The sequence below is a fragment of the Ranitomeya imitator genome, chromosome 5 (assembly GCF_032444005.1).
Source record: "Ranitomeya imitator isolate aRanImi1 chromosome 5, aRanImi1.pri, whole genome shotgun sequence".
Lineage (NCBI taxonomy): Eukaryota > Metazoa > Chordata > Amphibia > Anura > Dendrobatidae > Ranitomeya > Ranitomeya imitator.
Window position 1 is genome coordinate 333,289,605 of NC_091286.1, and position 27,182 is coordinate 333,316,786.

A 27,182-nucleotide genomic window follows, 5' to 3' on the forward strand; every position below is an offset into this window, starting at 1 on the left:
GTTCTGTCTGTGATGATAATGAAACTGCTCAAAAGTGATATCGGATACATGAGTCTAGTATCAGGCTTTGTAACCAGTGGGAAGATTGCAACAAGATTTAAACAATACATAATCTTCTGATGACACATTCCCTTTAACCCCTTAACGACCGCCGATACGCTTCCAGAGAAATAGGGTCTCCAATCGCCCTCTATACTTATCAGTGTCCCTGGGTCCTCCTGCTTCCCTGCAGGGTCCTCCTGCTTCCCTGCACGGCCGCTGGCATCTTCTTCCCGTAAGAAAATGGTGAGCGCATGCACAGTGAGCCCGCTGAGATCTGCCGGCCGGCACCCGGCAACAATAAGAAGATTTTTCCTTTTGGTTTATTTTGGTCACTGTGATAGACCCTATCAAAGTGATCAAAATAAAAAAAAATTGTAAATAACCCTCCCCTTTATGACCCCCTTAGATAGGGATAAATAATAATATAAAATGTACCGTATTTATTTATATTGTCCCTATAGGGTTAGAATTGGGCTAAAGTTAGGATTAGGGTTGGAGCTAAAATTAGGGTTAGGGTTAGAGTTGGGGTTAGGGTTGGAATTAGGGTTGCAGTTGGAGTTAGGGTTGAGATTAAGGTTGGGATTAGGGTTTGGGTTGGGATTAGGGTTAGGTTTGTGGTTAGGGTTATGGTTAGGGTTGGGTTTAGGGTGAGGGGTGGGTTTAGGGTTGGGATTAGGGTTAGGGGTGTGTTGGGGTTAGGGTTGTGATTATGGTTTTTGTTAGGGTTGGGATTAGTGTTAGGAGTGTGTTGGGGTTAGGGTTGTGATTAGGGTTATGGTTAGGGTTGTGATTAGGGTTTAGGAGTGGGTTAAGATTAGGGTTAGGGGTGTGTTGGGGTTAGGGTTGTCAACGCCGAAATGGCGGATCGTGACGGATCCATCGCGTCCGCCATTCCAAAGAATTGCCGCCTAAGGGCGACGGATCTGTCGCGACCGTCATTTCGGCGGATCCGTCGCCCCAATCCGCTTTTTCAATTGCGCATGCTCAAAAAAGTAGATACTTTCCCCAGACAACCCCAAGTAACGGATCCGTCAAAAAAACAGATCTTTTAGAACCGTTTTCTCAACAATTGTGACGGATCCGTCGATCCGTCACTATGTCGGAAGTGACTGACGCCAAACAACTGAAGTGTGAAAGAAGCCTTTAGCGACCTCCTACACCAGCCGCTCCTCGCTCGCTATTTACTTATTGACCTAAAATTTAAAAAAAAAACAAAAGGAAAAAAATCCCCACATGCCTTTTTTCCTGCGCTAAACCCAATGAACTTCGAGTTGTACAGGTTTGCTCTCCTGTTATGAATACAGCAGACTAGTTCACTGTAGTACACCTCTCCAATTTGCCTAATGGCATCCATTTTTTTTCCCTAGAGAAAAATTGCTTGTGACCTCGTCTTTGTCATTTCTGAACAGCAGTAATTATCCTTCATCTTTTGATAATTTTTCCATTTCATCTTTTTATGGCTTATTTCTATTGAGTTCTTATATGTATTTTGTTGTTTGTGATTCTAGCGCATGCATTTAGCACTTGCATCTTTTCTGTTTTTCCCATAAGCATCGAGGCTGCGGTAGCTACTTTTGCTCATACAAGGCCACCGGGTATTTATAAAGCTGATTACATAAGGGAGCTTTTTCAACGCTATGGAGATGTAGAAGATGCGCCCCCTCCTCCTGAACTCCCAGAATGGTGTTTTGAGGATGATGATGTGGATGATGAGGGGAATGGTATTGGTCAAGAGGCAGAGCCAGGGTCCTCAGGAACTGCTTTACACAGGAAGAAAAAAGAGAGATTAAAACTCGTAAGTTACTTATCTCTTTATTTCTATTTATATAATCTGTTTATTAAATTGTATTCTTTAGAATGTGTCTCACATTTAAAAAATAAGAAATATGCAGCATTGTAGGGTGGCCATACACCGCGAGATGTCCTCTCAATAATGGTGATATTTATGGCAGTAATGAGGTATAAATGACAGGGTCTGACAAATGATGTCTCAGCAGTATAGCATAAACCAAGATTGTTCTCTGGATTAAAAAGGGCAGCCCCAGAATGGTGATAGGTACTCTTTACTGCCCCCATACACATTAGATTTAAGATGGCTAAATCTGCTGATATCTGCAGGCTCGTTTGATGATCAAATGTTTATACGGGTCTCCCAAGTCTTCCCCAGTGATCTCCATCCAATCCTGCACTAGGCCCCGTGTCATCAACTAACCAAAGATCACATGGTCTATCAAATATCAAATAGTCTCAACGCTGCAATAAATCAACTGCATTTCGATACCATAAAAAACAATATTAAACATCAAATAAGGAAAATTCAAATAATAAAGCCACCACCTGGGAAAAGGAAAAAGAAAAAGGAGGGATAAAAACTAAATAAATAGAGGAGAGACAAAGAGAGGCAGATAACGAGAGCAAAGCACAATAAATCAATTAGCTATTCTGATCTTTATCCAAGTACTATCTTCCAGTCATAACCTCCATCTATTGTCACATAAAAAGGTGATCTAAAAATAAAAAAAAGAAACATTAAAAGCAAACCAATGTGTGAAGCAAGTAGGATATCAACAATTCCGTATCATAGACACCTAAAAATATTATATTCACTATTGAGCCATTTTGGATATAAACGATCCAACTCGTATATTCAACGTAGCTCCTTTTTCTTCAACATTCTTAATTTGTCACCGCCTTTATTCTGAATAGTTACATTAGCTATTATCCTAAATCTAAGTTGATCTACAGAGTGTATATTTTCTATAAAATGTTTCGGTATTGGGGGGTCAGCAAGACCTGTTCTAACCGTACTCTTATGTTTACTAAAACGTGCCCATGATTATATAGTAGTCTCACCAACATAGAATTATCCAAATGGGCAAGATTTTGGATTACAAAATTCGATGAACATGAATATCCTTTATGATGTACCCCTTTCAACATATTACCACAACATGTGCATCCCAAGCATTGGAAATTACCCATCTAGTGGTGCTCAGTAGTGTATTCGTTGCTCGGGTTTTCCAGAGCACGCTCTTGTGACTGCTCGGAAATTTAGTTTTTGTTGACGCGTCTGCATGATTTACAGCTGCTAGCCAGCCTGAGTACATGTGGGTGTTGCCTGGTTGCTAGGGAATCCTCACATGTATTCAAGCTGTCTATCAGCTGTAAATCATTATAAAGAATAGTCCCAAGGTCATATTAGACTACTAATTGTACCATGCATACAGTGGCATGTAACATAGTAACATAGTAACATAGTTAGGCCGAAAAAAGACATTTGTCCATCCAGTTCAGCCTATATTCCATCATAATAAATCCCCAGATCTACGTCCTTCTACAGAACCTAATTGTATGATACAATATTGTTCTGCTCCAGGAAGACATCCAGGCCTCTCTTGAACCCCTCGACTGAGTTCGCCATCACCACCTCCTCAGGCAAGCAATTCCAGATTCTCACTGCCCTAACAGTAAAGAATCCTCTTCTATGTTGGTGGAAAAACCTTCTCTCCTCCAGACGCAAAGAATGCCCCCTTGTGCCCGTCACCTTCCTTGGTATAAACAGATCCTCAGTGAGATATTTGTATTGTCCCCTTATATACTTATACATGGTTATTAGATCGCCCCTCAGTCGTCTTTTTTTCTAGACTAAATAATCCTAATTTCGCTAATCTATCTGGGTATTGTAGTTCTCCCATCCCCTTTATTAATTTTGTTGCCCTCCTTTGTACTCTCTCTAGTTCCATTATATCCTTCCTGAGCACCGGTGCCCAAAACTGGACACAGTACTCCATGTGCGGTCTAACTAGGGATTTGTACAGAGGCAGTATAATGCTCTCATCATGTGTATCCAGACCTCTTTTAATGCACCCCATGATCCTGTTTGCCTTGGCAGCTGCTGCCTGGCACTGGCTGCTCCAGGTAAGTTTATCATTAACTAGGATCCCCAAGTCCTTCTCCCTGTCAGATTTACCCAGTGGTTTCCCGTTCAGTGTGTAATGGTGACATTGATTCCTTCTTCCCATGTGTATAACCTTACATTTATCATTGTTAAACCTCATCTGCCACCTTTCAGCCCAAGTTTCCAACTTATCCAGATCCATCTGTAGCAGAATACTATCTTCTCTTGTATTAACTGCTTTACATAGTTTTGTATCATCTGCAAATATCGATATTTTACTGTGTAAACCTTCTACCAGATCATTAATGAATATGTTGAAGAGAACAGGTCCCAATACTGACCCCTGCGGTACCCCACTGGTCACAGCGACCCAGTTAGAGACTATACCATTTATAACCACCCTCTGCTTTCTATCACTAAGCCAGTTACTAACCCATTTACACACAATTTCCCCCAGACCAAGCATTCTCATTTTGTGTACCAACCTCTTGTGCGGCACGGTATCAAACGCTTTGGAAAAATCGAGATATACCACGTCCAATGACTCACCGTGGTCCAGCCTATAGCTTACCTCTTCATAAAAACTGATTAGATTGGTTTGACAGGAGCGATTTCTCATAAACCCATGCTGATATGGAGTTAAACAGTTATTCTCATTGAGATAATCCAGAATAACATCCCTCAGAAACCCTTCAAATATTTTACCAACAATAGAGGTTAGACTTACTGGCCTATAATTTCCAGGTTCACTTTTAGAGCCCTTTTTGAATATTGGCACCACATTTGCTATGCGCCAATCCTGCGGAACAGACCCTGTCGCTATAGAGTCCCTAAAAATAAGAAATAATGGTTTATCTATTACATTACTTAGTTCTCTTAGTACTCGTGGGTGTATGCCATCCGGACCCGGAGATTTATCTATTTTAATCTTATTTAGCCGGTTTCGCACCTCTTCTTGGGTTAGATTGGTGACCCTTAATATAGGGTTTTCATTGTTTCTTGGGATTTCACCTAGCATTTCATTTTCCACCGTGAATACCGTGGAGAAGAAGGTGTTTAATATGTTAGCTTTTTCCTCGTCATCTACAACCATTCTTTCCTCACTATTTTTTTAAGGGGCCTACATTTTCAGTTTTTATTCTTTTACTATTGATATAGTTGAAGAACAGTTTGGGATTAGTTTTACTCTCCTTAGCAATGTGCTTCTCTGTTTCCTTTTTGGCAGCTTTAATTAGTTTTTTAGATAAAGTATTTTTCTCCCTATAGTTTTTTAGAGCTTCAATGGTGCCATCCTGCTTTAGTAGTGCAAATGCTTTCTTTTTACTGTTAATTGCCTGTCTTACTTCTTTGTTTAGCCACATTGGGTTTTTCCTATTTCTAGTCCTTTTATTCCCACAAGGTATAAACCGCTTACACTGCCTATTTAGGATGTTCTTAAACATTTCCCATTATCTGTATTCTTATTTCTGAGGATATTGTCCCAGTCTACCAGATTAAGGGCATCTCTAAGCTGGTCAAACTTTGCCTTCCTAAAGTTCAGTGTTTTTGTGACTCCCTGACAAGTCCCCCTAGTGAAAGACAGGTGAAACTGTACAATATTGTGGTCGCTATTTCCTAGATGCCCGACCACCTGCAGATTTGTTATTCTGTCAGGTCTATTAGATAGTATTAGGTCTAAAAGTGCTGCTCCTCTGGTTGGATTCTGCACCAATTGTGAAAGATAATTTTTCTTGGTTATTAGCAGAAACCTGTTGCCTTTATGGTTTTCACAGGTTTCTGTTTCCCAGTTAATATCCGGGTAGTTAAAGTCCCCCATAACCAGGACCTCATTATGGGTTGCAGCTTCATCTATCTGCTTTAGAAGTAGACTTTCCATGGTTTCTGTTATATTGCCTATTATAGCAATAGGCAAGAAACGACTCAAAACATATCTGATACAACAAGAGGACGATGAGTCAAGAAAGTATGCCAATAGTTAACAAATGTGAAAAAACTTTATTAGTTATAAGATAAAACCAAACAAACAAACAGAACTGTTATGCAACATGTCTACAGTTCAGATGAGCAATCAGTACAAAAGTAAGACAATACTAGCAACAGGTGTCAAGCGAGATTCCAAATAAAATAACGAACGGTTCACCAAACCCACATATCTACACAGGGTGTACTATATCAGATAGCATCCGTAACTACGGTATTACAGGTAATATATAGGGGGGATATGATATGATGTATACATAAACCGGACTCAATCATGTGCCCATATATGTAGGCGGGGAGTGGAGCGGGGGTGTGTATGGAAGGAATTAAACTATTATATTCCCAACGTAATGCAAATAATATGTCCTCCATACATGCACATCACACCCACTCACAACAACCCCAAAGCACAAGGAGCCCGGTCTAGGGAAGATGAAAACATAACCCCCAGCTATACCGCAGTAACAGAGAAGTAATGGCTAGTAGTTACCCATGTGGTAGAAGGCAGGTGAAACCGATCCTGGATCCCCAACGCACGTTTCGGTGCAGGGTACACCTTCCTCAGGGGGCGTGTACCCTGCACCGAAACGTGCGTTGGGGATCCAGGATCGGTTTCACCTGCCTTCTTTCTTTAATTCCTTCCATACACCCCCCCGCTCCACTCCCCGCCTACATATATGGACACATGATTGAGTCCGGTTTATGTATACATCATATCATATCCCCCCTATATATTACCTGTAATACCGTAGTTACGGATGCTATCTGATATAGTACACCCTGTGTAGATATGTGGGTTTGGTGAACCGTTCGTTATTTTATTTGGAATCTCGCTTGACACCTGTTGCTAGTATTGTCTTACTTTTGTACTGATTGCTCATCTGAACTGTAGACATGTTGCATAACAGTTCTGTTTGTTTGTTTGGTTTTATCTTATAACTAATAAAGTTTTTTCACATTTGTTAACTATTGGCATACTTTCTTGACTCATCGTCCTCTTGTTGTATCAGCTGTAAATCATGCAGCTGAGGCAGGAAAAACTAAATCTCTGAGCAGTTACAAATACTCGGAGACCACCCGAGCATGCTCCGGAAAACCCAAGCAACGAGTATACTCGCTCATCACTAATGCTCAGTGTTGTTAGAATCAATTTATTTAAGAGAACCATATATTGGCCTACAACCAGCCTATCCTTCAAATTGGTGCCCTGCCTATATTATAAAAGAGGTGGGAACTTAGTCATCAGTTGTGGGATGTTCCTAGATAAGAGTGACCAATGCTTCTTAAGAATACAAGCCGGCTGTCCACTAAAGGAGCAATAAGCAGAGACCAAAAGAATCCTTGTTGTTTTCTGAGTTTGATGTCTACCCATCAAAAGATCCTTCCTTTTAAGATTCAAAGCCTTAGCCTTAAATTTATTATTTGGCTATCCCCTCCAGACTCTCATCTGTTTTCAGTTCTTTAGATACTGCCCTTGTCACTCTATTTAGTTGGCTCCAAGGTAAAGATTAAAGGGAATCTGTCACCGTAATTTTCTGCCCTGTTAAGGGCAGAGCAAAGTACTGCAGTGCACAGGCGCCGGGAAAGGTCAGAGAGGCCCAGCGCCTGTGCACTGCAGTACTTTACGCTGCCCTCAACAGAGCAAATCAGTACGCCTGCGCAGGAGCCGCGACAGAAGCAAGGAAGAGGACTGAACCTGCGACGCTCATCGGACCTGGACCGCCCCAGACTGCCCCTGGGTGAGTGTAATCTAACTTGTTTTTCTCATCTTTCAGGTTACATCTGGGGCTTATCTACAGCATTACAGAATGATGTACACAAGCCCCTAATGGGCCGCATCTTATGTGACAAATTAGGTGACAGATTCACTTTAAATTACTATTAAATTGAAGAATATTATTTCTATCTGTTAGTTTTACAAATTGATCTGTACATAAGGTACTGTGCTTTGTATAGACCAAGGTATCCAGAAAGTGTAAATCCTCAGTTGAATTTGTTAAAGTAAACCTCCAAAAGCAAGAAACTCCTTAATATCACCATCAGACAGAAAAAAACACCATCAATATAGTTCTACCATCTACGGATATGGCGCCATCAAGGGGAACTGTACTTAACTTGTCCTTGAAAACCGCCATATACAAGTTGATGAAACAGTCAGCCAACCCAGTGTATCAGTTGTGTGGGGCCCCTTAGTCCAATAGTCCGTTTACACCAGTGTTTCTCAACTCCAGTCCTCAAGACCCACCAACAGGCCAAGTTTTCAGGATTTCCATAGGTGATGGAGTTAATGCTGAAGCAGGTGATGAAATTATCACCTGTGAAATACTAAGAGATCCTGAAAACTTGACCTGTCAGTGGGTCTTGAGGACCGGAGTTGAGAAACACTGGTTTACACAGACCAACAGACGGCACCTTACAACCGTCGATTGGTCAAATTTTACAGAGCAGCGGTCATTTAACTGCCCTTTACAAAGGCAGACCAAAGCAAATGCTGCACATCAAAATGATCTACTCACGAACGCTCAGTGCGCATAGGATGCCATGGTTCTCCGTATTGCAAGTCCTATTTACACAGGAACATTTACTGCCGGGAACAATGATCTTTTTTTTTTTTTTTCACTTCATTGGATGATTGGCAGCCTGTTTAATATGCAATATAATCGTGAAATCAGCGTTTATAGTGATGCTTGTTCACAATTATGCTTGCAGTTGAAATGCTCTTTAACAGTCTAGTTCACTTTGCTTCCTAATTTAATCCTTGTCAGTCATAATCAGCTTTCATAATGTTGACACAGTAGGGTAAATCCACATCTGCTCAATTCACTGCCCATTCACAACAGAAGTTGACTTGCTGCAAGCATTAACATCTGCCCAACAGGTCACTATCCTATGGAAACATTCTACAAAATGTGGATGAGATTAGTTTGAAGCTCATCCACATTGCCGGTATTATTGGATGCTGGTGCGCTTTTTTGGTACAGTAACACATGAAAAATCCCCAGCATATTTTTTGACCATGTTTCCAATTGAAATGGCGTGGCTTGTAAGTTGTATGTTGTGCTACTTCTATAGTAAAGTTTCTGTCACTTTGAAATAAGCAGTTATTGCTCAGGATCTATTACTCAATTTGCCATATATGGAAGGTACGGTAGATGTCAGCTCACCTGTTGTGGCACAGTTATATTGGAGCACGGACATTCGTCCTGACTCATGGTGAAAAGTTCAATAAGAAAAAGTTTTACAGACAAATGCAACACGTTTCAAACACGGCTCCGGCGTGCTTTGTCAAAGCTCTGCTACAGAGGAGCAAACACTATAAACATACATGATTAAATCAGGGTTTGTATTCCCTGACATAAGGGAGGTGCCCCTGAGAATAACTCTAGGAATGTGAACATCATTATAGTGTTTCACAGATAATTGACAATGTTTAAGCAAAACAGATAATCATAAAATAGGAAAATATATATAACTAGATGGCAGCCCGATTCTAAAGAATCGGGAGTCTAGAATCCATATATACTTTATTTATTCAAATGTAGGAATAATACAATTAATAAATAATAGTAAGAAAGAACAAAAATAATAGGCAGTATATGGAGAAAACACCAAACAAAAGTTCAAAATTGGTGTGAAAATGTCACTGATCCACTTCACAACTAAATATATATAGTTTTGGTAAATGGTATTATCATTTTTTTGACGAAATTCGGCAGGAGCTTGAAGAGCAACGTCACTGGGCCCGCCTCCACGCAGTAGAAACTTGCTGTGAGGTAAAAATTCAAAAATCACACCAAAATGGCGGGCGGAGTGTGTCACAGTAATCCGCATCCTCAAGTGCAGGAAAAAACGCATAGAAACACGTACAAACGCAGTGTTTTTTAAACGCATGTGGGAACGCATGCGGTTAATAAAACGCTGCGTTTTCACGCTTTATCATGCGTTTTGTCATGCGTTTGCGTTTTTTGTGCGCTTGGTGGAAAATTTTACAGGAGAGAAATCTAGATAACCAGACACCGCCAATGGGACTACAGAGGGCGTGTATTATGGAATATCTATATATAGACCCTAGGACTGCTGAAATCTTAACAGTGTGCTACTGTATCCTGTGTCATGATGGATCTTTGCATGGAGAGCTTTTATTTCAACCTGGATTTAAGCATCAAGCTATTTCTTGCCTGTGCGTTTGCTTGGGAGCAACACAGAAATCGCGAAAGATGGAGAAGGACAAGGCGTAGGCCTTTTTGGCGACACCCCATTATCGAACTACGTGAGAGCTGTGGAGCCTATCACACGCTATATGGCGAAAAATGCCAAGCCGGACAAATTCCCGGAATATACAAGGATGTCGCAAGACTCTTTCCGGGATTTGCTTGGTCGTGTCCAAGGAGCCATCCGGAGACAGGACACCCAGCTCCGTAGAGCGATTCCACCAGAGGAACGTCTGCTGGTTACATTAAGGTGCGTAACAATTCTAAACAAATGCCAGTCCTAATTTTGGTTGTTCTGACATGTATTCTTTGTATTTTCCTTTAGGTCTTTAGCAGAACAACACCATAAATAGAATTGATTGTAAATTTGTATTTATTTATTTTATTGCAGAGAGAGTTTATCATCCCTTCACTTCCAATACCGGCTTGTAATTTCCACCCTGTCCGGAATAGTTGCGGACACCTGCCGGGCTTTGTGGAATGTTCTTCGGGATGAGTTTATACCCCTACCCACTGCGGACATATGGATTGAAATTGATGAAAAATTCTGGAGTGTGTGTGATTTCCCCAACTGTTTGGGAGCGGTGGATGGAAAGCACATCCGCATTATCAAACCAGCCAGAACAGGATAGGAGTACTTCAACTATAAAAAATATTTTTCTGTTATGCTCATGGCAATAGCAGATGCGGACTGTCGCTTCATCGCTGTGGACATTGGAGCTTTTGGCCGTGGCAACGATTCCCAAACTTTCAAAAACTCGGATATGGGGCGCCATGTGTATGACAAAAATTTTAATTTTCCACGGCCACGACCTCTCCCCAACACTCAAGGTCCACCGATGCCATTTGTTATGGTTGGGGATGAGGCCTTTCAGATGTGTGAAAACCTACTGAAGCCATATTCCAGTCGGGACTTGAACCACACTAAAATGAGTTTTAACTACAGACTGACCAGGGCCTGAAGAACAGTAGAGTGTACCTTTGGGATTCTAGTCTCCAAATGGCGCATTCTTCCAACAGCCATTAATCTAGAAATGGAGACAGTCGATGAGGTGGTCAAAGCCTGTGTGGTTCTCCACAATTACATAATGGCTAAGGAGCGACCCAACATTGAACTGGATGAACCAGTTGCAAACCCATTGCCAGATTACCAGCATCACCCGCTGCGGTCAACTGCTGAAGTTGGCCACATGCGGGACCAATTTGCTGCCTTTTTTGATTCTGATATTGAACTTATGGCATGGCAGGACAATATTGTGTAAAATGTCATGTTGGGTTTAGGTCTGTACCAGTTATGTTTTAAATGTTACTAATATTTGTTGTTAATAAACTTTATATTTTTGGTATCTTGACCATGTCTCCTATGTATTTCCTCTTCAACCACTTAGGTTGTTAGTGGTAAGGTTGTTGACGTCATTGCGTCCTGATTCTGTTCTGCAGTATCTATTGGACGCCGCCTGAAGAGACGATGGCTGTTTAATACAAAACAGATCTATACTCATCAAGTCAGGAGTCAGAAATAATGAATTCATTATGCACATAAAACAGCCTTATGAATTCACTATTTCTGACACATGTCCAGGTATGCATAGATATGCCTTGTATGACTGCCATCGTCCCTTCACTTTGTGTGAAATAGATTACGTACACATAAGAGAAAATGGAGGTTATACAAGGCAGTTCTGTAATCACCAGGTCAGTTGTCCTAACTAATGCGTTTTTGGACACATGACCTGTTGAGTATAGTTCTGCATTGTATTGCCACCATTTTCTCTTCAGTCTGCAACACTAGTCACAGACTAAGCAGAAGGAAGAGATTATGGATAAAATACAAGCATAATTTTTTTGGCCCACCTCATATCTCTATACTAAAGACACACAAAACTGCAGTGTTGTACGTGCTAACTACTGGAGCTATGATGTGGGCAAAAAATAAAGTGTGAGGCGCAGTTTTTTATTTGGCGCACGATGTGTGTTGCCGGCGGCGAAATACACAATTAACCAAACATTTTTTGGGGCAAAAAACAGTATTATTTATTTTTATAACAAAAAAAAAAACTGTGCCTGCTTGTGGTAGAGTGCTGGAAACGGAGGGTATGTAGCTGTGAAGCTTGACTCACTGTGGACGATGCAGGGATGGCAGGAGAAGGGCCAATTAAATTACTGGGGTCTGGCAGATCGGGGATGGGGCTCGACGCATGAGAGGGCTGAGACACACTAAAAGGGTGAGGCAAACCTGACATAACAGACACATTGGGAGGTGAGGGGGGGAGGAATAGAAATAGTCTGCTTTTTTTTTCTTCCTTTTTTGGGATCGGCGCTGCGGTCTGTGGAGCCTCGGCGGGCTCATTTCTTGCGGCCTGGTCATAGTGGCCAAACTGTCACTGTCTTTGTCCCGCTGCTGCTGCATGGTTGCGGTAGGAGTTTGGAAGGCCATTCCAGGGTCCTGCTGCATCGTGGTGGCGGAGCGGAAGGCAATGCCAGGGTCCTGCTGCATCGTGGTGGTGGAGTGGAAGGGAATGCCAGGGTCCTGCTGCATCGTGGTGGCGGAGCGTAAGGGAATGCCAGGGTCCTGCTGCATCGTGGTGGCGGAGCGTAAGGGAATGCCAGGGTCCTGATGCATCGTGGTGACGGAGCAGAAGGCCATGCCAGGGTCCTGCTGCTGCATGGTGGTGTCAGTGGAGGAGGTCCTAGCAGGAGCAGCAGTTGTCATGGTGGTGGCGGTTGGCTGTCCTACAGCACTCGGCACGGTGGTGGTGCTGTAGTGGTGTCCGGCAGTGCTTGGAATGGAGGTGGCCGTGCAGTGGTATGCAGCAGAAGTCGGCATTGAGGTCAAGCATGACCGTGTAGGCACAGGTTTATATGCCACCACTGTCTGCTGAAAATACCGACTCTGCTGCATAGCCTGCACGTAAGCAGCATTGCAGGCCTGCATGGCACTAAGCAGGAGATCAGAAGTAAGGTGTTCCGACATGCCCTGTTCAATTTGATTAAAAAAATGATGTGCTGACCTCTGGAGGTCGGCTTTTACTTGGTCAAGGCTTTTGGTGACCTCCTGGATACGTGTATTCATATGGCTAATGGCAGTATCCAGGCGTTCACCCAAAGCCTTGAGTCCATCGTGAAAAACCGAGCTCAAGTGCAAGAACTCGGGCATGAGTGACCTGTCCGATGCCCTCAGCCGCTGCCGGGAGGAGCCAAAAAGAAAGGGGGCAGAGGACTGGGAAAGGGGAACACCTGATGGACCAGTTTCCTGGTCTCCAGTTAGTGTGGCAGGCCCACATGCTGCAGCGCTGCTGGATGGCTGGGACTGGTCCGTGGCTGTCTCATGAACGACTGCTCCAGAACCTGGATCAACAGTGCTGATCCATGTGCTGTGAAAAAAAGAAAAAAAATTAATACCAAACATTTACAAAACGCCAACTCCTGTGGAATAGAAACATACAGATTATGGCGATACAACTCAACCTAATACACCGAAAAAATACTTACGTTCTCTGGGCAAGGACTGGTCTTAAAAATGCCAGAATGCGGTGGTATTTATATTTTCGGATCCTTGCTCCAGAACCACTGGGAACACAGCTTTCTTGACGAAGGTCCTTGTTGAAGCGGTCCTTCATCGAATGCCAACGTGTTTTGACTTTGAGCACTGCTGAAAAAACAAAAAATAATGGTTAGACAATGGACTTTTTGCTGTGCTCACACAACTGTGTGTGATGAGAGAATCTCCTGAGAGCTTCTGTCATCACACACAGTTTAGTTTAGTGAGGTCTCTGCTGCATCACACTGCATTGCAATACTTACAAAATGCATTTCGGACCCGAGTCGGGGCGTTGTCCCAGCCATCCCACATCGCTTTGGCCACCTCATTCCATAGCCGCCGGATCGTCACGTCTGAGTGCTGGGGAACCCGGGTGTCCCACAACGGGCCTCGCTTATGGACTAGGGAGATGAGGATATCGTTGTCAATGAGGTCCTCATCCCGTTCTGGAACCTAAAAAATAAATAAAGACATTAACCCCTTCCCGACCTTTGATGCAGCGTATGCGTCATGAAAACCTGTGCCATTCTGACCTGTGACGCAGCATATGCGTCATGGCCGGATTAGGCTCCTGCAGGCCGGGTGAAAGGGTTAACTGTAATTTCACCCGGCCTGCAGGGACAGGAGGAGTTGTACTTTAGCCCAGGGGGGGGGGGGGGGGGGGGGGGGAAGGTAGCTTCACCCCCCCGTGGCTACGATCGCTCTGATTGGCTGTTGAAAGTGATGTTTCACTTTCACTTTCATTCAGAGCGATAGTAATATTTCACCAATGAAAATTGGTGAAATATTACAATCCAGCCATGGCCGATGCTGCAAAAGCATCAGCCATGGCTGGAGATTGTGATCTGACCACCGCCACCGATCGCCTCCCCTCCGGTCCTCCGTCCTGTCATTTCATGTCCTCCGCTCCCCTCCGTCCTCCTGTCCGCTCCCCCCGCTGTCCGGTCCACCCCCCGCTGTCTGATCCCCCCCCCCATCATACTTACCGACCTCCTGTGTGCCTCCCGGTGTCCATCTGGCTGCTGCATGGGCGCCGCCATCTTGGAAAATGGCGGGCGCATGCGCAGTGCGCCCGAGGAATCTGCTGACTGGCAGATTCGTTACAAGTACATTTTGATCGCTGTAATAGGTTCTATCACAGCGATCAAAATAAAAAAAATAATAAATAAACCCCCCTTTATCACCTCCATAGGTAGGGACAAAAATAAAATAAAGAAATATTTTTTTTTTCTTTGCCCCACTAGGGTTTTTAGAGGGTTAGGGTTAGTTCACACTGCGTCTAAGCAGTCCGTTAGACAGACTACGTTACACCACGGCATAAACGCGGTGTAACGTAGTCCGTTACGGCCGCCATTGACAGCAATGTCGGACGCATCACTAGCGCACGCCCACATTGGGTGTACGCTAGGGATGTGCCATCATTGAGTGACTGACCCGGAGACGCGGGCTGCAGCGTTTCCGGGTCCGTTACTGCTAGCGCAGATAGAGCTAGCAGATGCTCTCTCTGCGCTAGCGCGATGCAAACGTCAGCACTTGCGCTAGCAGCAGCCCGGTAGCATATGTGCTGAACGGGCTGATGCTAGCGCAATGTGAACCTGGCCTTAGGGTTAGGGTTTGGGTTACGGCTAGAATTAGGGTTAGAACTAGGGTTAGGGTTAGAATTAGGCTTTGTGCACACGGTGCGGATTTGGCTGCGGATCCGCAGCGGATTGGCCGCTGTGGATTCGTAGCAGTTTTCCATCAGGTTTACAGTACCATGTAAACCTATGGAAAACCAAATCCGCTGTGCCCATGGTGCGGAAAATACCGCGCGGAAACGCTGTGTTGTATTTTCCGCAGCATGTCAATTCTTTGTGCGGATTCCGCAGCGTTTTACACCTGTTCCTCAATAGGAATCCACAGGTGAAATCCGCACAAAAAACACTGGAAATCCGCAGTAAATCCGCAGGTAAAATGCAGTGCCTTTTACCTGCGGATTTTTCAAAAATGGTGCGGAAAAATCTCACACGAATCCGCAACGTGGGCACATAGCCTTAGGGTTGGAATTAGGGCTAGGGTTGGAAATAGGGTTAAGATTAGGCTGTGGTTAGGGTTAGGGGTGTGTTGGGGTTAGGGTTGGAATTAGGGTTAGGGGTGTGTTGGGGTTAGGGCTGTGGTTAGGGGTGTGTTGGGGTTAGGGTTGTGATTAGGGTTATGGCTAGAGTTGAGATTAGGGTTTGGGGTGTGTTGGGGTTAGGGTTCTGATTAGGGTTATGGCTACAGTTGGTATTAGGGTTAGGGGTGTGTTGGGGTTAGTGTTGGAGTTAGAATTGAGGGGTTTCCACTGTTTAGGCACATCAGGGGTCTCCAAACGCAACATGGCGCCACCATTGATTCCAGTCAATCTTGCATTCAAAAAGTCAAATGGTGCTCCCTCCCTTCCGAGCCCCGACGTGCACCCAAACAGTGGTTTACCCCCACATATGGGGTACCAGCATACTCAGGACAAACTGGGCAACAATTATTGGGGTCCAATTTCTCCTGTTACCCTTGTGAAAATAAAAAATTGCTTGCTAAAACATAATTTTTGAGGAAAGAAAAATGATTTTTTATTTTCACGGCTCTGCGTTGTAAACTTCTGTGAAGCACTTTGGGGGTTCAAAGTGCTCACCACATAACTAGATAAGTTCCCTGGGAGGTCTAGTTTCCAAAATGTGGTCACTTGTGGGGGGTTTCTACTGTTTAGGCACATCAGGGGCTCTGCAAATGCAACATGACGCCCGCAGACCATTACATCAAAGTCTGCATTTCAAAAGTCACTACTTCCCTTCCAAGCCCCGACGTGTGCCCAAACAGTGGTTCCCCCCCAGATATAGGGTATCAGCGTACTCAAGACAAACTGGACAACAACTTTTCGGGTCCAATTTCTCCTGTTACTCTTGTGAAAATAAAAAATTGTGGGCTAAAAAATAATTTTTGAGGAAAGAAAAATGATTTTTTATTTTCACGACTCTGCATTATAAACTTCTGTGAAGCACTTGAGGGTTTAAAGTGGTCACCACACATCTAGATTAGTTCCTTGGGAGGTCTAGTTTCCAAAATGGGGTCACATGTGGGGAAGCTTCAATGTTTAGGCACACAGGGGCTCTCCAAACGCGACATGGTGTCAGCAAACGATTGGAGCTAATTTTTCTTTCAAAAGTCAAATGGCGCTCCTTCCCTTCTGAACCCTGCCGTGTGCACAAACAGTGGTTTGTGACCACATATGAGGTATCGATGTACTCAGGAGAAATTGCCCAACACATTTTAGGATCCATTTTATCCTGTTACCCATGTGAAAATGAAAAAATTGAGGCTGAAAGATATTTTTTGTTAAAAAAAAAAAAAAAAAGTACTTTTTCATTTTTACGGATCAATTTGTGAAGCACCTGGGGGTTCAAAGTGCTCACTATGCATCTAGATAAGTTTCTTGGGGGGTCTAGTTTCCAAAATGGGGTCACATGTGGGGGTAGCTCCAATGTTTAGGCATACAGGGGCTCTCCAAACGCGACATGGTGTCCGCTAATAATTGGAGCTAATTTTTTATTGAAAAAGTCAAATGGCGCTCCTTTCCTTCCGAGCCATGTCGTGCGCCCAAACAGTGGTTCCCCCCACATATGGGGTATCGGTGTACTCAGGACAAATTGTACAATAACTTTTGGTGTCCAGTTTCTCTTTTTACCCTTGGGAAAATAAAAAAATTGTTGCTAAAACATCATTTTTGTGACTAAAAAGTTAAATATTCATTTTTTCCTTCCATGTTGCTTCTGCTGCTGTGAAGCACCTGAAGGGTTAATAAACTTCTTGAATGTGGTTTTGAGGACCTTGAGTGGTGCATTTTTTTTAGAATGGTGTCACTTTTGGGTATTTTCAGCCATATAGACCCCTCAAACTGACTTCAAATGTGAGGTGGTCCCTAAAAAAAATGGTTTTGTAAATTTTGCTGTAAAAATGAGAAATTGCTGGTCAACTTTTAACCCTTATAACTTCCTAGCAAAAAAGAATTTTGGTTCCAAAATTGTTCTGATGTAAAGTAGACATGTGGGTAATGTTATTTATTAACTATTTTGTGTCACATAACTCTCTCGTTTATAAAAATTCAAAATTTGAAAATTGCAAAATTTTCAAAATTTTAGCCAAATTTCAATTTTTTTCACAAATAAACGCAAAAATTATCGACCTAAATTTACCACTAGCATGAAGCCCAATATGTCACGACAAAACAATCTCAGAACCGCTAGGATTCATTGAAGCGTTCCTGAGTTATTACCTCATAAAGGGACACTGGTCAGAATTACAAAAAACGGCCAGGTCTTTAAGGTCAAAATAGGCTGGGTCATGAAGGGGTTAATGTTGGATACATTAACATAAGGAAAAGAAAGAAAACAGAGGCAGAGAAATGGCATGAATAATGAGTCAAGATAAAAAAAGGAGTCCAGAAGAAAAATGTAAAGAAAGAGGAGAGTAAAGAAAGGAAGATTCAAGAATACTAACGTGAGGATACAGTAAACAGTCAGCCAGGTGTACTTCCACGCTGCCGCCTTGCCATCCGACCGTGAACCCACTGCTCCTGCTCACCCTCTGCCGCAGTGGAAGAAGTGCTCTAAAAAATTGTCACATGTGTAGATGTGACAGTGAATACTTACCAATCGGAGGAGTTCAGTAATCACTTCACTGACATGTTCAGCTTGTGAAGGCCCAGGACGTTGCTCCTCATCAGAAGAAGATGACATTCTGATGCATGCAGAAAGAAAGAAATGGCAGAAATTAGGACATGTAGAGACAGAAAATAGAAAATAAAGGCATTGGCTAGGACATACTCACATTGTTCAGTCTTGTTTCCTCCAAGGTGCTTTTCTCTTTCTGGTCTTGTTCTCTGCTGAGTAGTGACCTGCAAATGTCCACTCCCTCCCTTTATCACTTTGTATGTGGGGGGTGGCTAGTTAGTGTCTAGACATGTTTTCCTGTGGTGCAATGCATGCGTTCACAAACGCAAGCAAACGCATGTGCTTGCGGCCACATTCGTTCACATAGAGAGCAATGCGTTTTTTTTGCCACATTTCATCCGCTAACAACCGCATACGTTTCTAGGCGGCAAATTGACACCTCTAAAATTACTACATGTAGCGTTTACCGCGCCAAACCACAGATAATGAAACGACGCATGCGTCATCAAACGGGTCAAAACGCAACCGATCGCAGACACATGCGTCTCTAAAGTTAAATATAGGAATACACAACGCATGCGGATAATTGCGGAAGAAACACTGCGGACACAACCGCAAATGTGAAACCAGGCTAACACAGTCCACGTAGCATATAGCACAGCCACGTAGCATATAACAGCCCACGTAGTACATAGCACAGCCACGTAGTATGTAGCACAGCCTCGTAGCATATAACACAACCACGTAGCATATAGCACAACCACGTAGCATATAGCACAGCCACGTAGCATATAACAGCCCACGTAGCATATAGCACAGCCACGTAGCATATAACAGCCCACGTAGTATATAGCACAGCCACGTAGTATATAGCACAGCCACGTAGTATATAGCACAGCCACGTAGTATATAGCACAGCCACGTAGTATATAGCACAGCCACGTAGTATATAGCACAGCCACGTAGTATATAGCACAGCCACGTAGCATATAGCACAGCCACGTAGCATATAGCACAGCCACGTAGCATATAGCACAGCCACGTAGCATATAGCACAGCCATGTAGTATCTAACACAGCCCACATATCATATAACACAGCCCACGTAGTATATAGTACAGTCCACGTAGTATATAACAGTCACGTAGCATATAACAGCCCACGTAGTACATAGCACAACCACGTAGCATATAGCACAGCCACGTAGCTTATAACAGCCCACATAGTATACAGCACAGCCACGTAGTATATAGCACAGCCATGTAGTATATAGCACAGCCACGTAGCATATAACACAACCACGTAGCATATAGCACAGCCACGTAGCATATAACAGCCCACATAGTATACAGCACAGCCACGTAGTACATAGCACAGCCACGTAGTATATAACACAGCCACGTAGCATATAGCACAGCCACGTAGCATATAGCACAGCCACGTAGCATATAGCACAGCCACGTAGCATATAGCACAGCCACGTAGCATCTAGCACAGCCATGTAGTATCTAGCACAGCCATGTAGTATCTAACACAGCCCACGTAGCATATAACAAAGCCCACGTAGTATATAGTACAGTCCACGTAGTATATAGCACAATCCACATAGTACATAGTACAGTCGACGTAGTATATAGTGCAGTGCACGTAGTATATAGTACAGTGCACGTAGTATATAGTACAGTCCACGTAGTATATAACACAGTCCACGTAGTATATATAGCACAGTCCACGTAGTATATAGCACAGTCCACGTAGTATATAGCACAGCCACGTAGCATATAGCACAGCCACGTAGCATATAGCACAGCCATGTAGTATCTAACACAGCCCACATAGCATATAACACAGCCCACGTAGTATATAGTACAGTCCACGTAGTATATAGCACAATCCACATAGTATATAGTACAGTCGATGTAGTATAGAACACCACCACGTAGTATATAGTACAGTCCACGTAGTATATAGTACAGTCCACGTAGTATATAACAGTCCACGTAGTATATATAGCACAGCCACGTAGTATATAGCACATCCACGTAGTATATAACAGCCCACGTAGTATATAACACAGCCCACATAGTATATAGCACAGTCCACGTAGCATATAGCACAGCCACGTAGCATATAGCACAGCCATGTAGTATCTAGCACAGCCATGTAGTATCTAACACAGCCCACATAGCATATAACAAAGCCCACGTAGTATATAGTACAGTCCACGTAGTATATAGTACAGTCCACGTAGTATATAGCACAATCCACATAGTATATAGTACAGTCGATGTAGTATATAGTACAGTCCACGTAGTATATAGTACAGTCCACATAGTATATAGTACAGTCCACGTAGTATATAACACAGTCCACGTAGTATATATAGCACAGCCACGTAGCATATAGCACAGCCATGTAGTATCTAACACAGCCCACATAGCATATAACAGCCCACGTAGTATATAGTACAGTCCACGTAGTATATAGCACAATCCACATAGTATATAGTAGTCGACGTAGTATAGAACACCACCACGTAGTATATAGTACAGTCCACGTAGTATATAGTACAGTCCACGTAGTATATAACAGTCCATGTATATAGCACAGCCACGTAGTATATAGCGCAGCCACGTAGTATATAGCACAGCCCACGTAGTGTATAGCACAGCCTCGTAGTGTATAGCAGCCACGTAGTATATTACAGCCCACGTAGTATATAGCAGTGTGGGCACCATATCCCTGTTAAAAAAAAAAAATTAAAATAAAAAATAGATTTATACTCCCCTTCCGGCGGCCCCCGGATCCAGCCCAGGAGTTAGCGATGCTCTTGCCAGATCCGTTTCCAGTTATGCTTTGTGGCAATAACCCGTGATGACGTAGCAGTCTTGCGTGATCCTACGTCATTTGGGGTCAATTCGCAAAGCATTACTAGGAACGGAGCTGCCGAGAGCATCACGAGGATGGGGAAGGCTACGGGGGCCGCCAGAAGGTGAGATTAGCACGATTTTTTTTTTTTAAATTATTTTTAACATTAGATCTTTTTACTATTGATGCTGCATAGGCTGCATCAATAGTAAAGCCTGTCGCTGATTGGTCGCGGACGGCAGGGCGCGACCAATCAGCGACGCGGGATTTCCGTTACAGACAAACAGACGGAAATGTACCTTAGACAATTGTATATATAGATAAAACAGGGGAACAACAGAGAAACAGAAATGAAAATATGTCTTGTATTGCTTCTAGTAATGAAACATGACTACTTTGCGCATGCTCAGACCATCAGGAAGTTCCTAGATCAGTGGTGGTGAACCTATGGCTCACATGCCAGAGAGGGCACGCAGAGCCCTCCCGGTGGGCACAAGACGCCAGCCGTTACTTCAGCTGGATATTCTCAATCAGAGGCCAGCAGCTGACTTCGCCGTACACGTGACTGGGTGCATGGCATTGACGTCATGTGCACTCATCACTCGCTTGGATGCTGAAGTCAGCTGCTGGATTCAAAAGACGATGTGACGCGGCGGGGGAGCGATTGGAAAGCGAGTAGGTGTGTTTGTGGTTTTTTTTCCCTATGTGTTGAACAATAGCGGCATTGGCAGGATGGGAACATATATGCCAGGGGTAGATACAAGTATGGGGGAGCATATACAAGGATGGCGGGCATGTGCATGATGGATTGGGGGAGCATAAACCAGGTTGGGGGGATCATATACCAGGATGGGGGATCATATACCAGGATAGGGAGCATGTCTCTTTATTTCTGTTGTCTGGTACCCTTGCTCCTGTCTATGGCTGCTCTGCTGACCCCGCCTGCTAACTGCTGACCCCACCTGCTCTCTGTACAAGCTGTTATTTCTAAACTAAAACCTCAGTATTTAGATTAAATTGCCATGTTGGCACTTTGCCGTAAATAAGTGGGTTTTGGGTTTCAGTTCGAGCACTGGGTCTCTAAAAGGTTCGCCATCACTGGTCTAGATTAAACATCCTGAAAGCTTCCCCGGTGCGTAAGTGTCTCCTGTGGTTTCCTCGCCTCTAAAACTTGCTAACTTTCTTTATACCAGATATCTGTAGAGAAACAGTCTGTTTATTGTAATGTGTGATAAAGTGCTGAGATGCATGAGAAATTGTACGATGGGTAACATTATTGCTGATTATATCGTTAATATGCTCTGAAATGTGAACCTTTAATTTATGTTCTGGGCAACCAACGTACATTTTATGGCAGATAGGACAATTGATAATATATACTACGTCCTGAGTATTGCAGTTAATATAATTCTTGATTTATTTACAAGATCTATCATAATTATAAAAGGTTTTTGTGATTAATGCATGTGATCAAGTCTCTGATTTATTTAACCCCTTCATGACCGGAGCAATTTTCGGTTTCGTTTTTCGCTCCCCTTCTTTCCAGAGCCATAACTTTTATTTTTCTGTCAATATGGCCATGTGAGGGCTTATTTTTTGCGTGACGAGTTGTACTTTTGAACAATACCATTGGTTTTACCATGTTGTGTAACAGAAAACGGGAAAAAAATTCCAAGTGCGGCGAAATTGCAAAAAAAGTGCAATCCCACGCTTGTTTTTTGTTTGGCCTTTTTACTATGTTCACTAAATGCTAAAACTGACCTGCCATTATGATTCTCCAGGTCATTACGAGTTCATAGACACAAAACATGTCTAGGTTCTTTTTTATCTAAGTGGTGAAAAAAAAATTCCAAAGTTTGCTTTAAAAAAAAATAAAATAAATAAATTTGTGCCATTTTCTGAGACCCGTAGCGTCTCCATTTTTCATGATCTCTGGTTGAGTTAGGGCCGAGATGATGTTTTTAATTATACCATTTTTGTGCAGATTCAATATTTTGATTGCCCGTTATTGCATTTTAATGCAATGTTGCGGCGACCCAAAAAACCCGCGTAATTTTGGTGTTTTGATTTTTTTTCTTGCTACGCCGTTTAGCGATCAGGTTAATGCTTTTTTTTTTTATTGATAGATCGGGTGATCCTGAATGCGGCGATACCAAATATGTCTATGTTTGATTTTATTTTGTGTTGTTTTATTTTGAATGGGGCGAAAGGGGGGTGATTTGAACTTTTATGTTTTTTTTTTTTATTTCAGATTTTTAAAAACTTTTTTTTTGTTTTCCTTTTGCCATGCTTCAATATCCTCCATGGGAGGCTAGAAGCTGCCACATCTTGATTGGCTTTGCTACGTAGAGGCGATGCTCAGATCGCCTCTATGTAGCTGAATTGCAGACTTGCTATGAGCTCAAAGCAATCCGGCAGCAACAACGATAGAGGTCTCAATGAGGCTGACTCACCAATGACCCCCGATCATGTGACGGGGGTCACCAGTGAGTGCATTTCTGGCCAGATGACCGGAAGCGCTTGTTAAATGCCGTTGTCAGAGTTGGACAGCGGCATCTAACTAGTTAATAGCCACGGGTGGATCGCGATTCCGCCCGAGGCTATTGCGGGCACATGTCCTGGCTTTGAGGTGGGCTCACTGCCAGAGCCCACGTCAAAGCGGGGGATACTGCCATCGTACATACTATCCCGTCTGATGGCAGTAAGGGGTTAAAGATGAAAAATATCTAGGCGATACAATATTGCCAATGGTGGCTGCCTGCTTTGCAGCAATGGCACAACCAGATTCTAAAATAGATCACAGTGTAGGATCTTCTTTTTTTAATTTATTTATATATTTTTCCTATTTTGTTGTTTTTATAATTATGATTATCTGTTGTATTTAAATATTTTCAATTATTTGTGAAACACTATAATGATGTTCGCATTCCTAGAGGTGTCCTCAGGGGCACCTCCCCTACGTTAGGGAATGCAAACCCTGATTTAGCCACCTGCATTTAATCATGTATGTTTATAGTGTTTGCTCCTCTGTAACAGAGCATCTTTGACAAAGCACGCCGGAGCCGCGTTTGAAACGCGTTGTATTTGTCTGTCAAACTTCCAGCACCCTTCCCTTTCTTTCATGGAGTTGTCATTTTAATATTTTTAAATAAAAGAAAATGTTTTTCTCTGGAGCTGGAAACCACTATTTTTCCAATATGACGTCTATGCCTCAATTGTCTCAGTTGAGATCAGTGACATGGAGGGCTGCCATATATTCAGATTGTTCGTACAACCAATGATCTTCAGTAGTTTTGATAGCTGTCAACATGAGTTTAATGATGTTCATAGGGATGGGGCCTGTGGGCTTACATGTTTCTGTATCATTCTTTTCATTCTTCCATTACTTAAATGTCACCCTGTGTTATTAAATAATCCCAAGTCTTACATTTGATCTTAGCAAAGCGAAAACATAATGTTAATTGTGTTCTGTATAATATGAAATGGACCCTAAGTAATGGATGTTTGCTTCCCTTCAAGTTTTTTTCCTGTGGCATTGTGTCCTTAAGGTGTCAGTGAAACAGATGGCTACTTGACATGGAATGGGTTATCCACTGGGATTCCTCTGATGCTTGCACTGAGACTGCAGTAAATCTCTATTTTGTACTGTTATAGCTTTTATAGACCATCTGTAGCTCTCTTCTGAAGTGCCATGCATTAACCGTTTGTTTGCCAGAGAGCGAGAATCTAGTTGAAGTAGCCTGCTTTGAGGTGGGAGGGGTGAAATTTCATATACAAAATGCAAATTCTTGGACAAAAAAAAAAACAGAGAATCATTGTATGATTTTTACATAATTTGCATTTTATTCCATGAAGTATCAGTAAGTATTTGATTCAAGAAAAACAACTTAATATGTGATACAGATACTTTTGTTTGCAATTACAGAGGTCAGATGTTTCCTGTAGTTCTTGACCAAGCTTGCACACACTGCAGCAGAGATTTTGGCCAACTCCTCCATACAGATCTTCTCCAGACCTTTCGAAAAACTGTGAAAACGTACTGACTCGAGCATAAGCCGGGTATGCATTGCCCCCTAATCCCTGCCTGTGACTTTGTCACATATCCCCCCCTCTGCCCAAAGCAGGGAGCTTTGGCACCTACACTCACCAAACAGGGAAGTCTGGATAAGACATCTGCGTTACCATGTAGCTTCTTTGGCCTATATTCGATGTAGAAGCTGTAGTCCTGGAACGCCAGAAACCACCTAGTCACCCGGAAATTCTTCCCATTTTTCTCTCATGCATCTCAGGGGTGCATGGTCTGACACTAACCTAAACTTTTGGTCTAACAGGTAGTATCTCAGTATGTCTTGATGGCCAAGCACTCTTTCTCTACAATGGCATACTTATTTTCACAGGAGAGGAGTTTCATACTCAAATATAGGACTGGATGTTCGTTCTCATCTACTTCCTGGGACAAAACCACTCCAAACCTGACCTTGGAGCTGTCCTTCTTGACCACAAACTCCTTTGTGAAGTCTGGTGCGACCAAGACTGACTATTTGTTTGAATAGGGCGAGCTTCAACTCCTGGAGCGCCATATCTGCTTCAGAGGACCACTTGGCCATCAACGTCTTTGTGCTCTTAAGAAGATGAGACAGGGGGACTGCTATCATGGTGAAATTCAGGATATATTGCCGATAGTATCCCACCTGTCCCAGAAATGACCGAGCTTGTTTCTTGGTGACCGGTTGTAGACAACTTTGGATTGCCTCCACCTTATTTACTTGCGGCTTTATTTCATTCCTTCCGACGATGTAGCCCAAGTATTTTGCCTCTTCTTTTTCCATCCCAAACTTCTTTGGGTTTATGCAGGTGACTTCCCCAATCCAGGCTGAAGTTCATGATGTAATCCAGCTAAGCTGTGGCATACTTTTTGTGAGAGGCTAAGATCCAGGTCCATTGCCCTCTGGAAGGTTGCTGAGACTCCCTGCAGACCGACTGGCCTCCTGGTATACTGAAAGCACCTGTCAGGCGATGAGACGACAGTTTTCTCCTTGGCACTTGGGGACAGGAGAATATGCCAGTACCCTTTAGTTAGGTCCAGGGTGGTGATTTATTTGGCTGACCCTAGCCTCTCGATGAGCTGCTCCACCCTGGGTATTGGTTATGCGTCAAACTTGCACACCTCATTTAGCTTCCTGTAATCATTACAGAAACGCCACTCTGTCCGGTTTTGGCACAAGGACAATGGGGCTGGACCAGCCGCTTTTTGACTCCTTCATGACACACAGGCTCATCATTCTCCTCACCTCCTTGGAGATCACTTCCAGGCGGGCTTCAAGAATCCGATAAGGGTTTTGGTTCACCCTCACATGCGATTTTGTCAAGATTTCATGCTCCACAACCTGCATAAAACCAGGCAATTCCGAAAACAGGTCCTGGTTCCACTAAAGCAGCTCTTGGAACTATTGCTTCTCGGTTGATGACCGTATCTCTGCTGCTATGACATCCTCGACCCTGGCTTCAGGATTGGTTCCCAGGCACATAGCTTCCACCGGTTCCCTGTCTTACCATGGTTTGAAAAGGTTAATGTGGTACACCTGGTACAGCTTTCTTCTCTCTGGTTGGTGGACCTTGTAGTTGACTTCATTAAACTTTTTGACCACCTCATATGGCCCTTGCCACTTAGCCAGGAACTTACTTTCCACTGTGGGGATCAACACCAACACCCGGTCTCCGGTGCTGAACTGTCTGTTTCGCCGACCTGTTGTAGACCTTTTCCTGGACCTCTTGGGCTTGAAGGAGGTTCTCCCTCACAATCGGTATCACTCTCGTGATCCTGTCCTGCATCTGGACCACATGTTCGATGAGTGGAGTGTTGCCTCCACTTCCCAGGTCTCCATTGCAATGTGCAGAAGTACCCGAGGATGCTTTCGGTATAGGAGCTCGAACGGTGAGAACCCCGTAGAGGCCTGT

General features: G+C 43.3%; 1 protein-coding gene across 1 annotated transcript in view; it reads left to right on the forward strand.

Annotated features, from left to right (window-relative positions):
- Positions 1 to 27,182, forward strand: part of RNGTT (RNA guanylyltransferase and 5'-phosphatase) — a 576,238-nt gene that overhangs the window by 85,325 nt on the left and 463,731 nt on the right. The window contains exon 6 of the mRNA XM_069726381.1: positions 1,594 to 1,837. Within this exon, the coding sequence (XP_069582482.1) occupies positions 1,594 to 1,837 (244 nt within the window). The remainder of the gene's footprint in view (positions 1 to 1,593; positions 1,838 to 27,182) is intronic.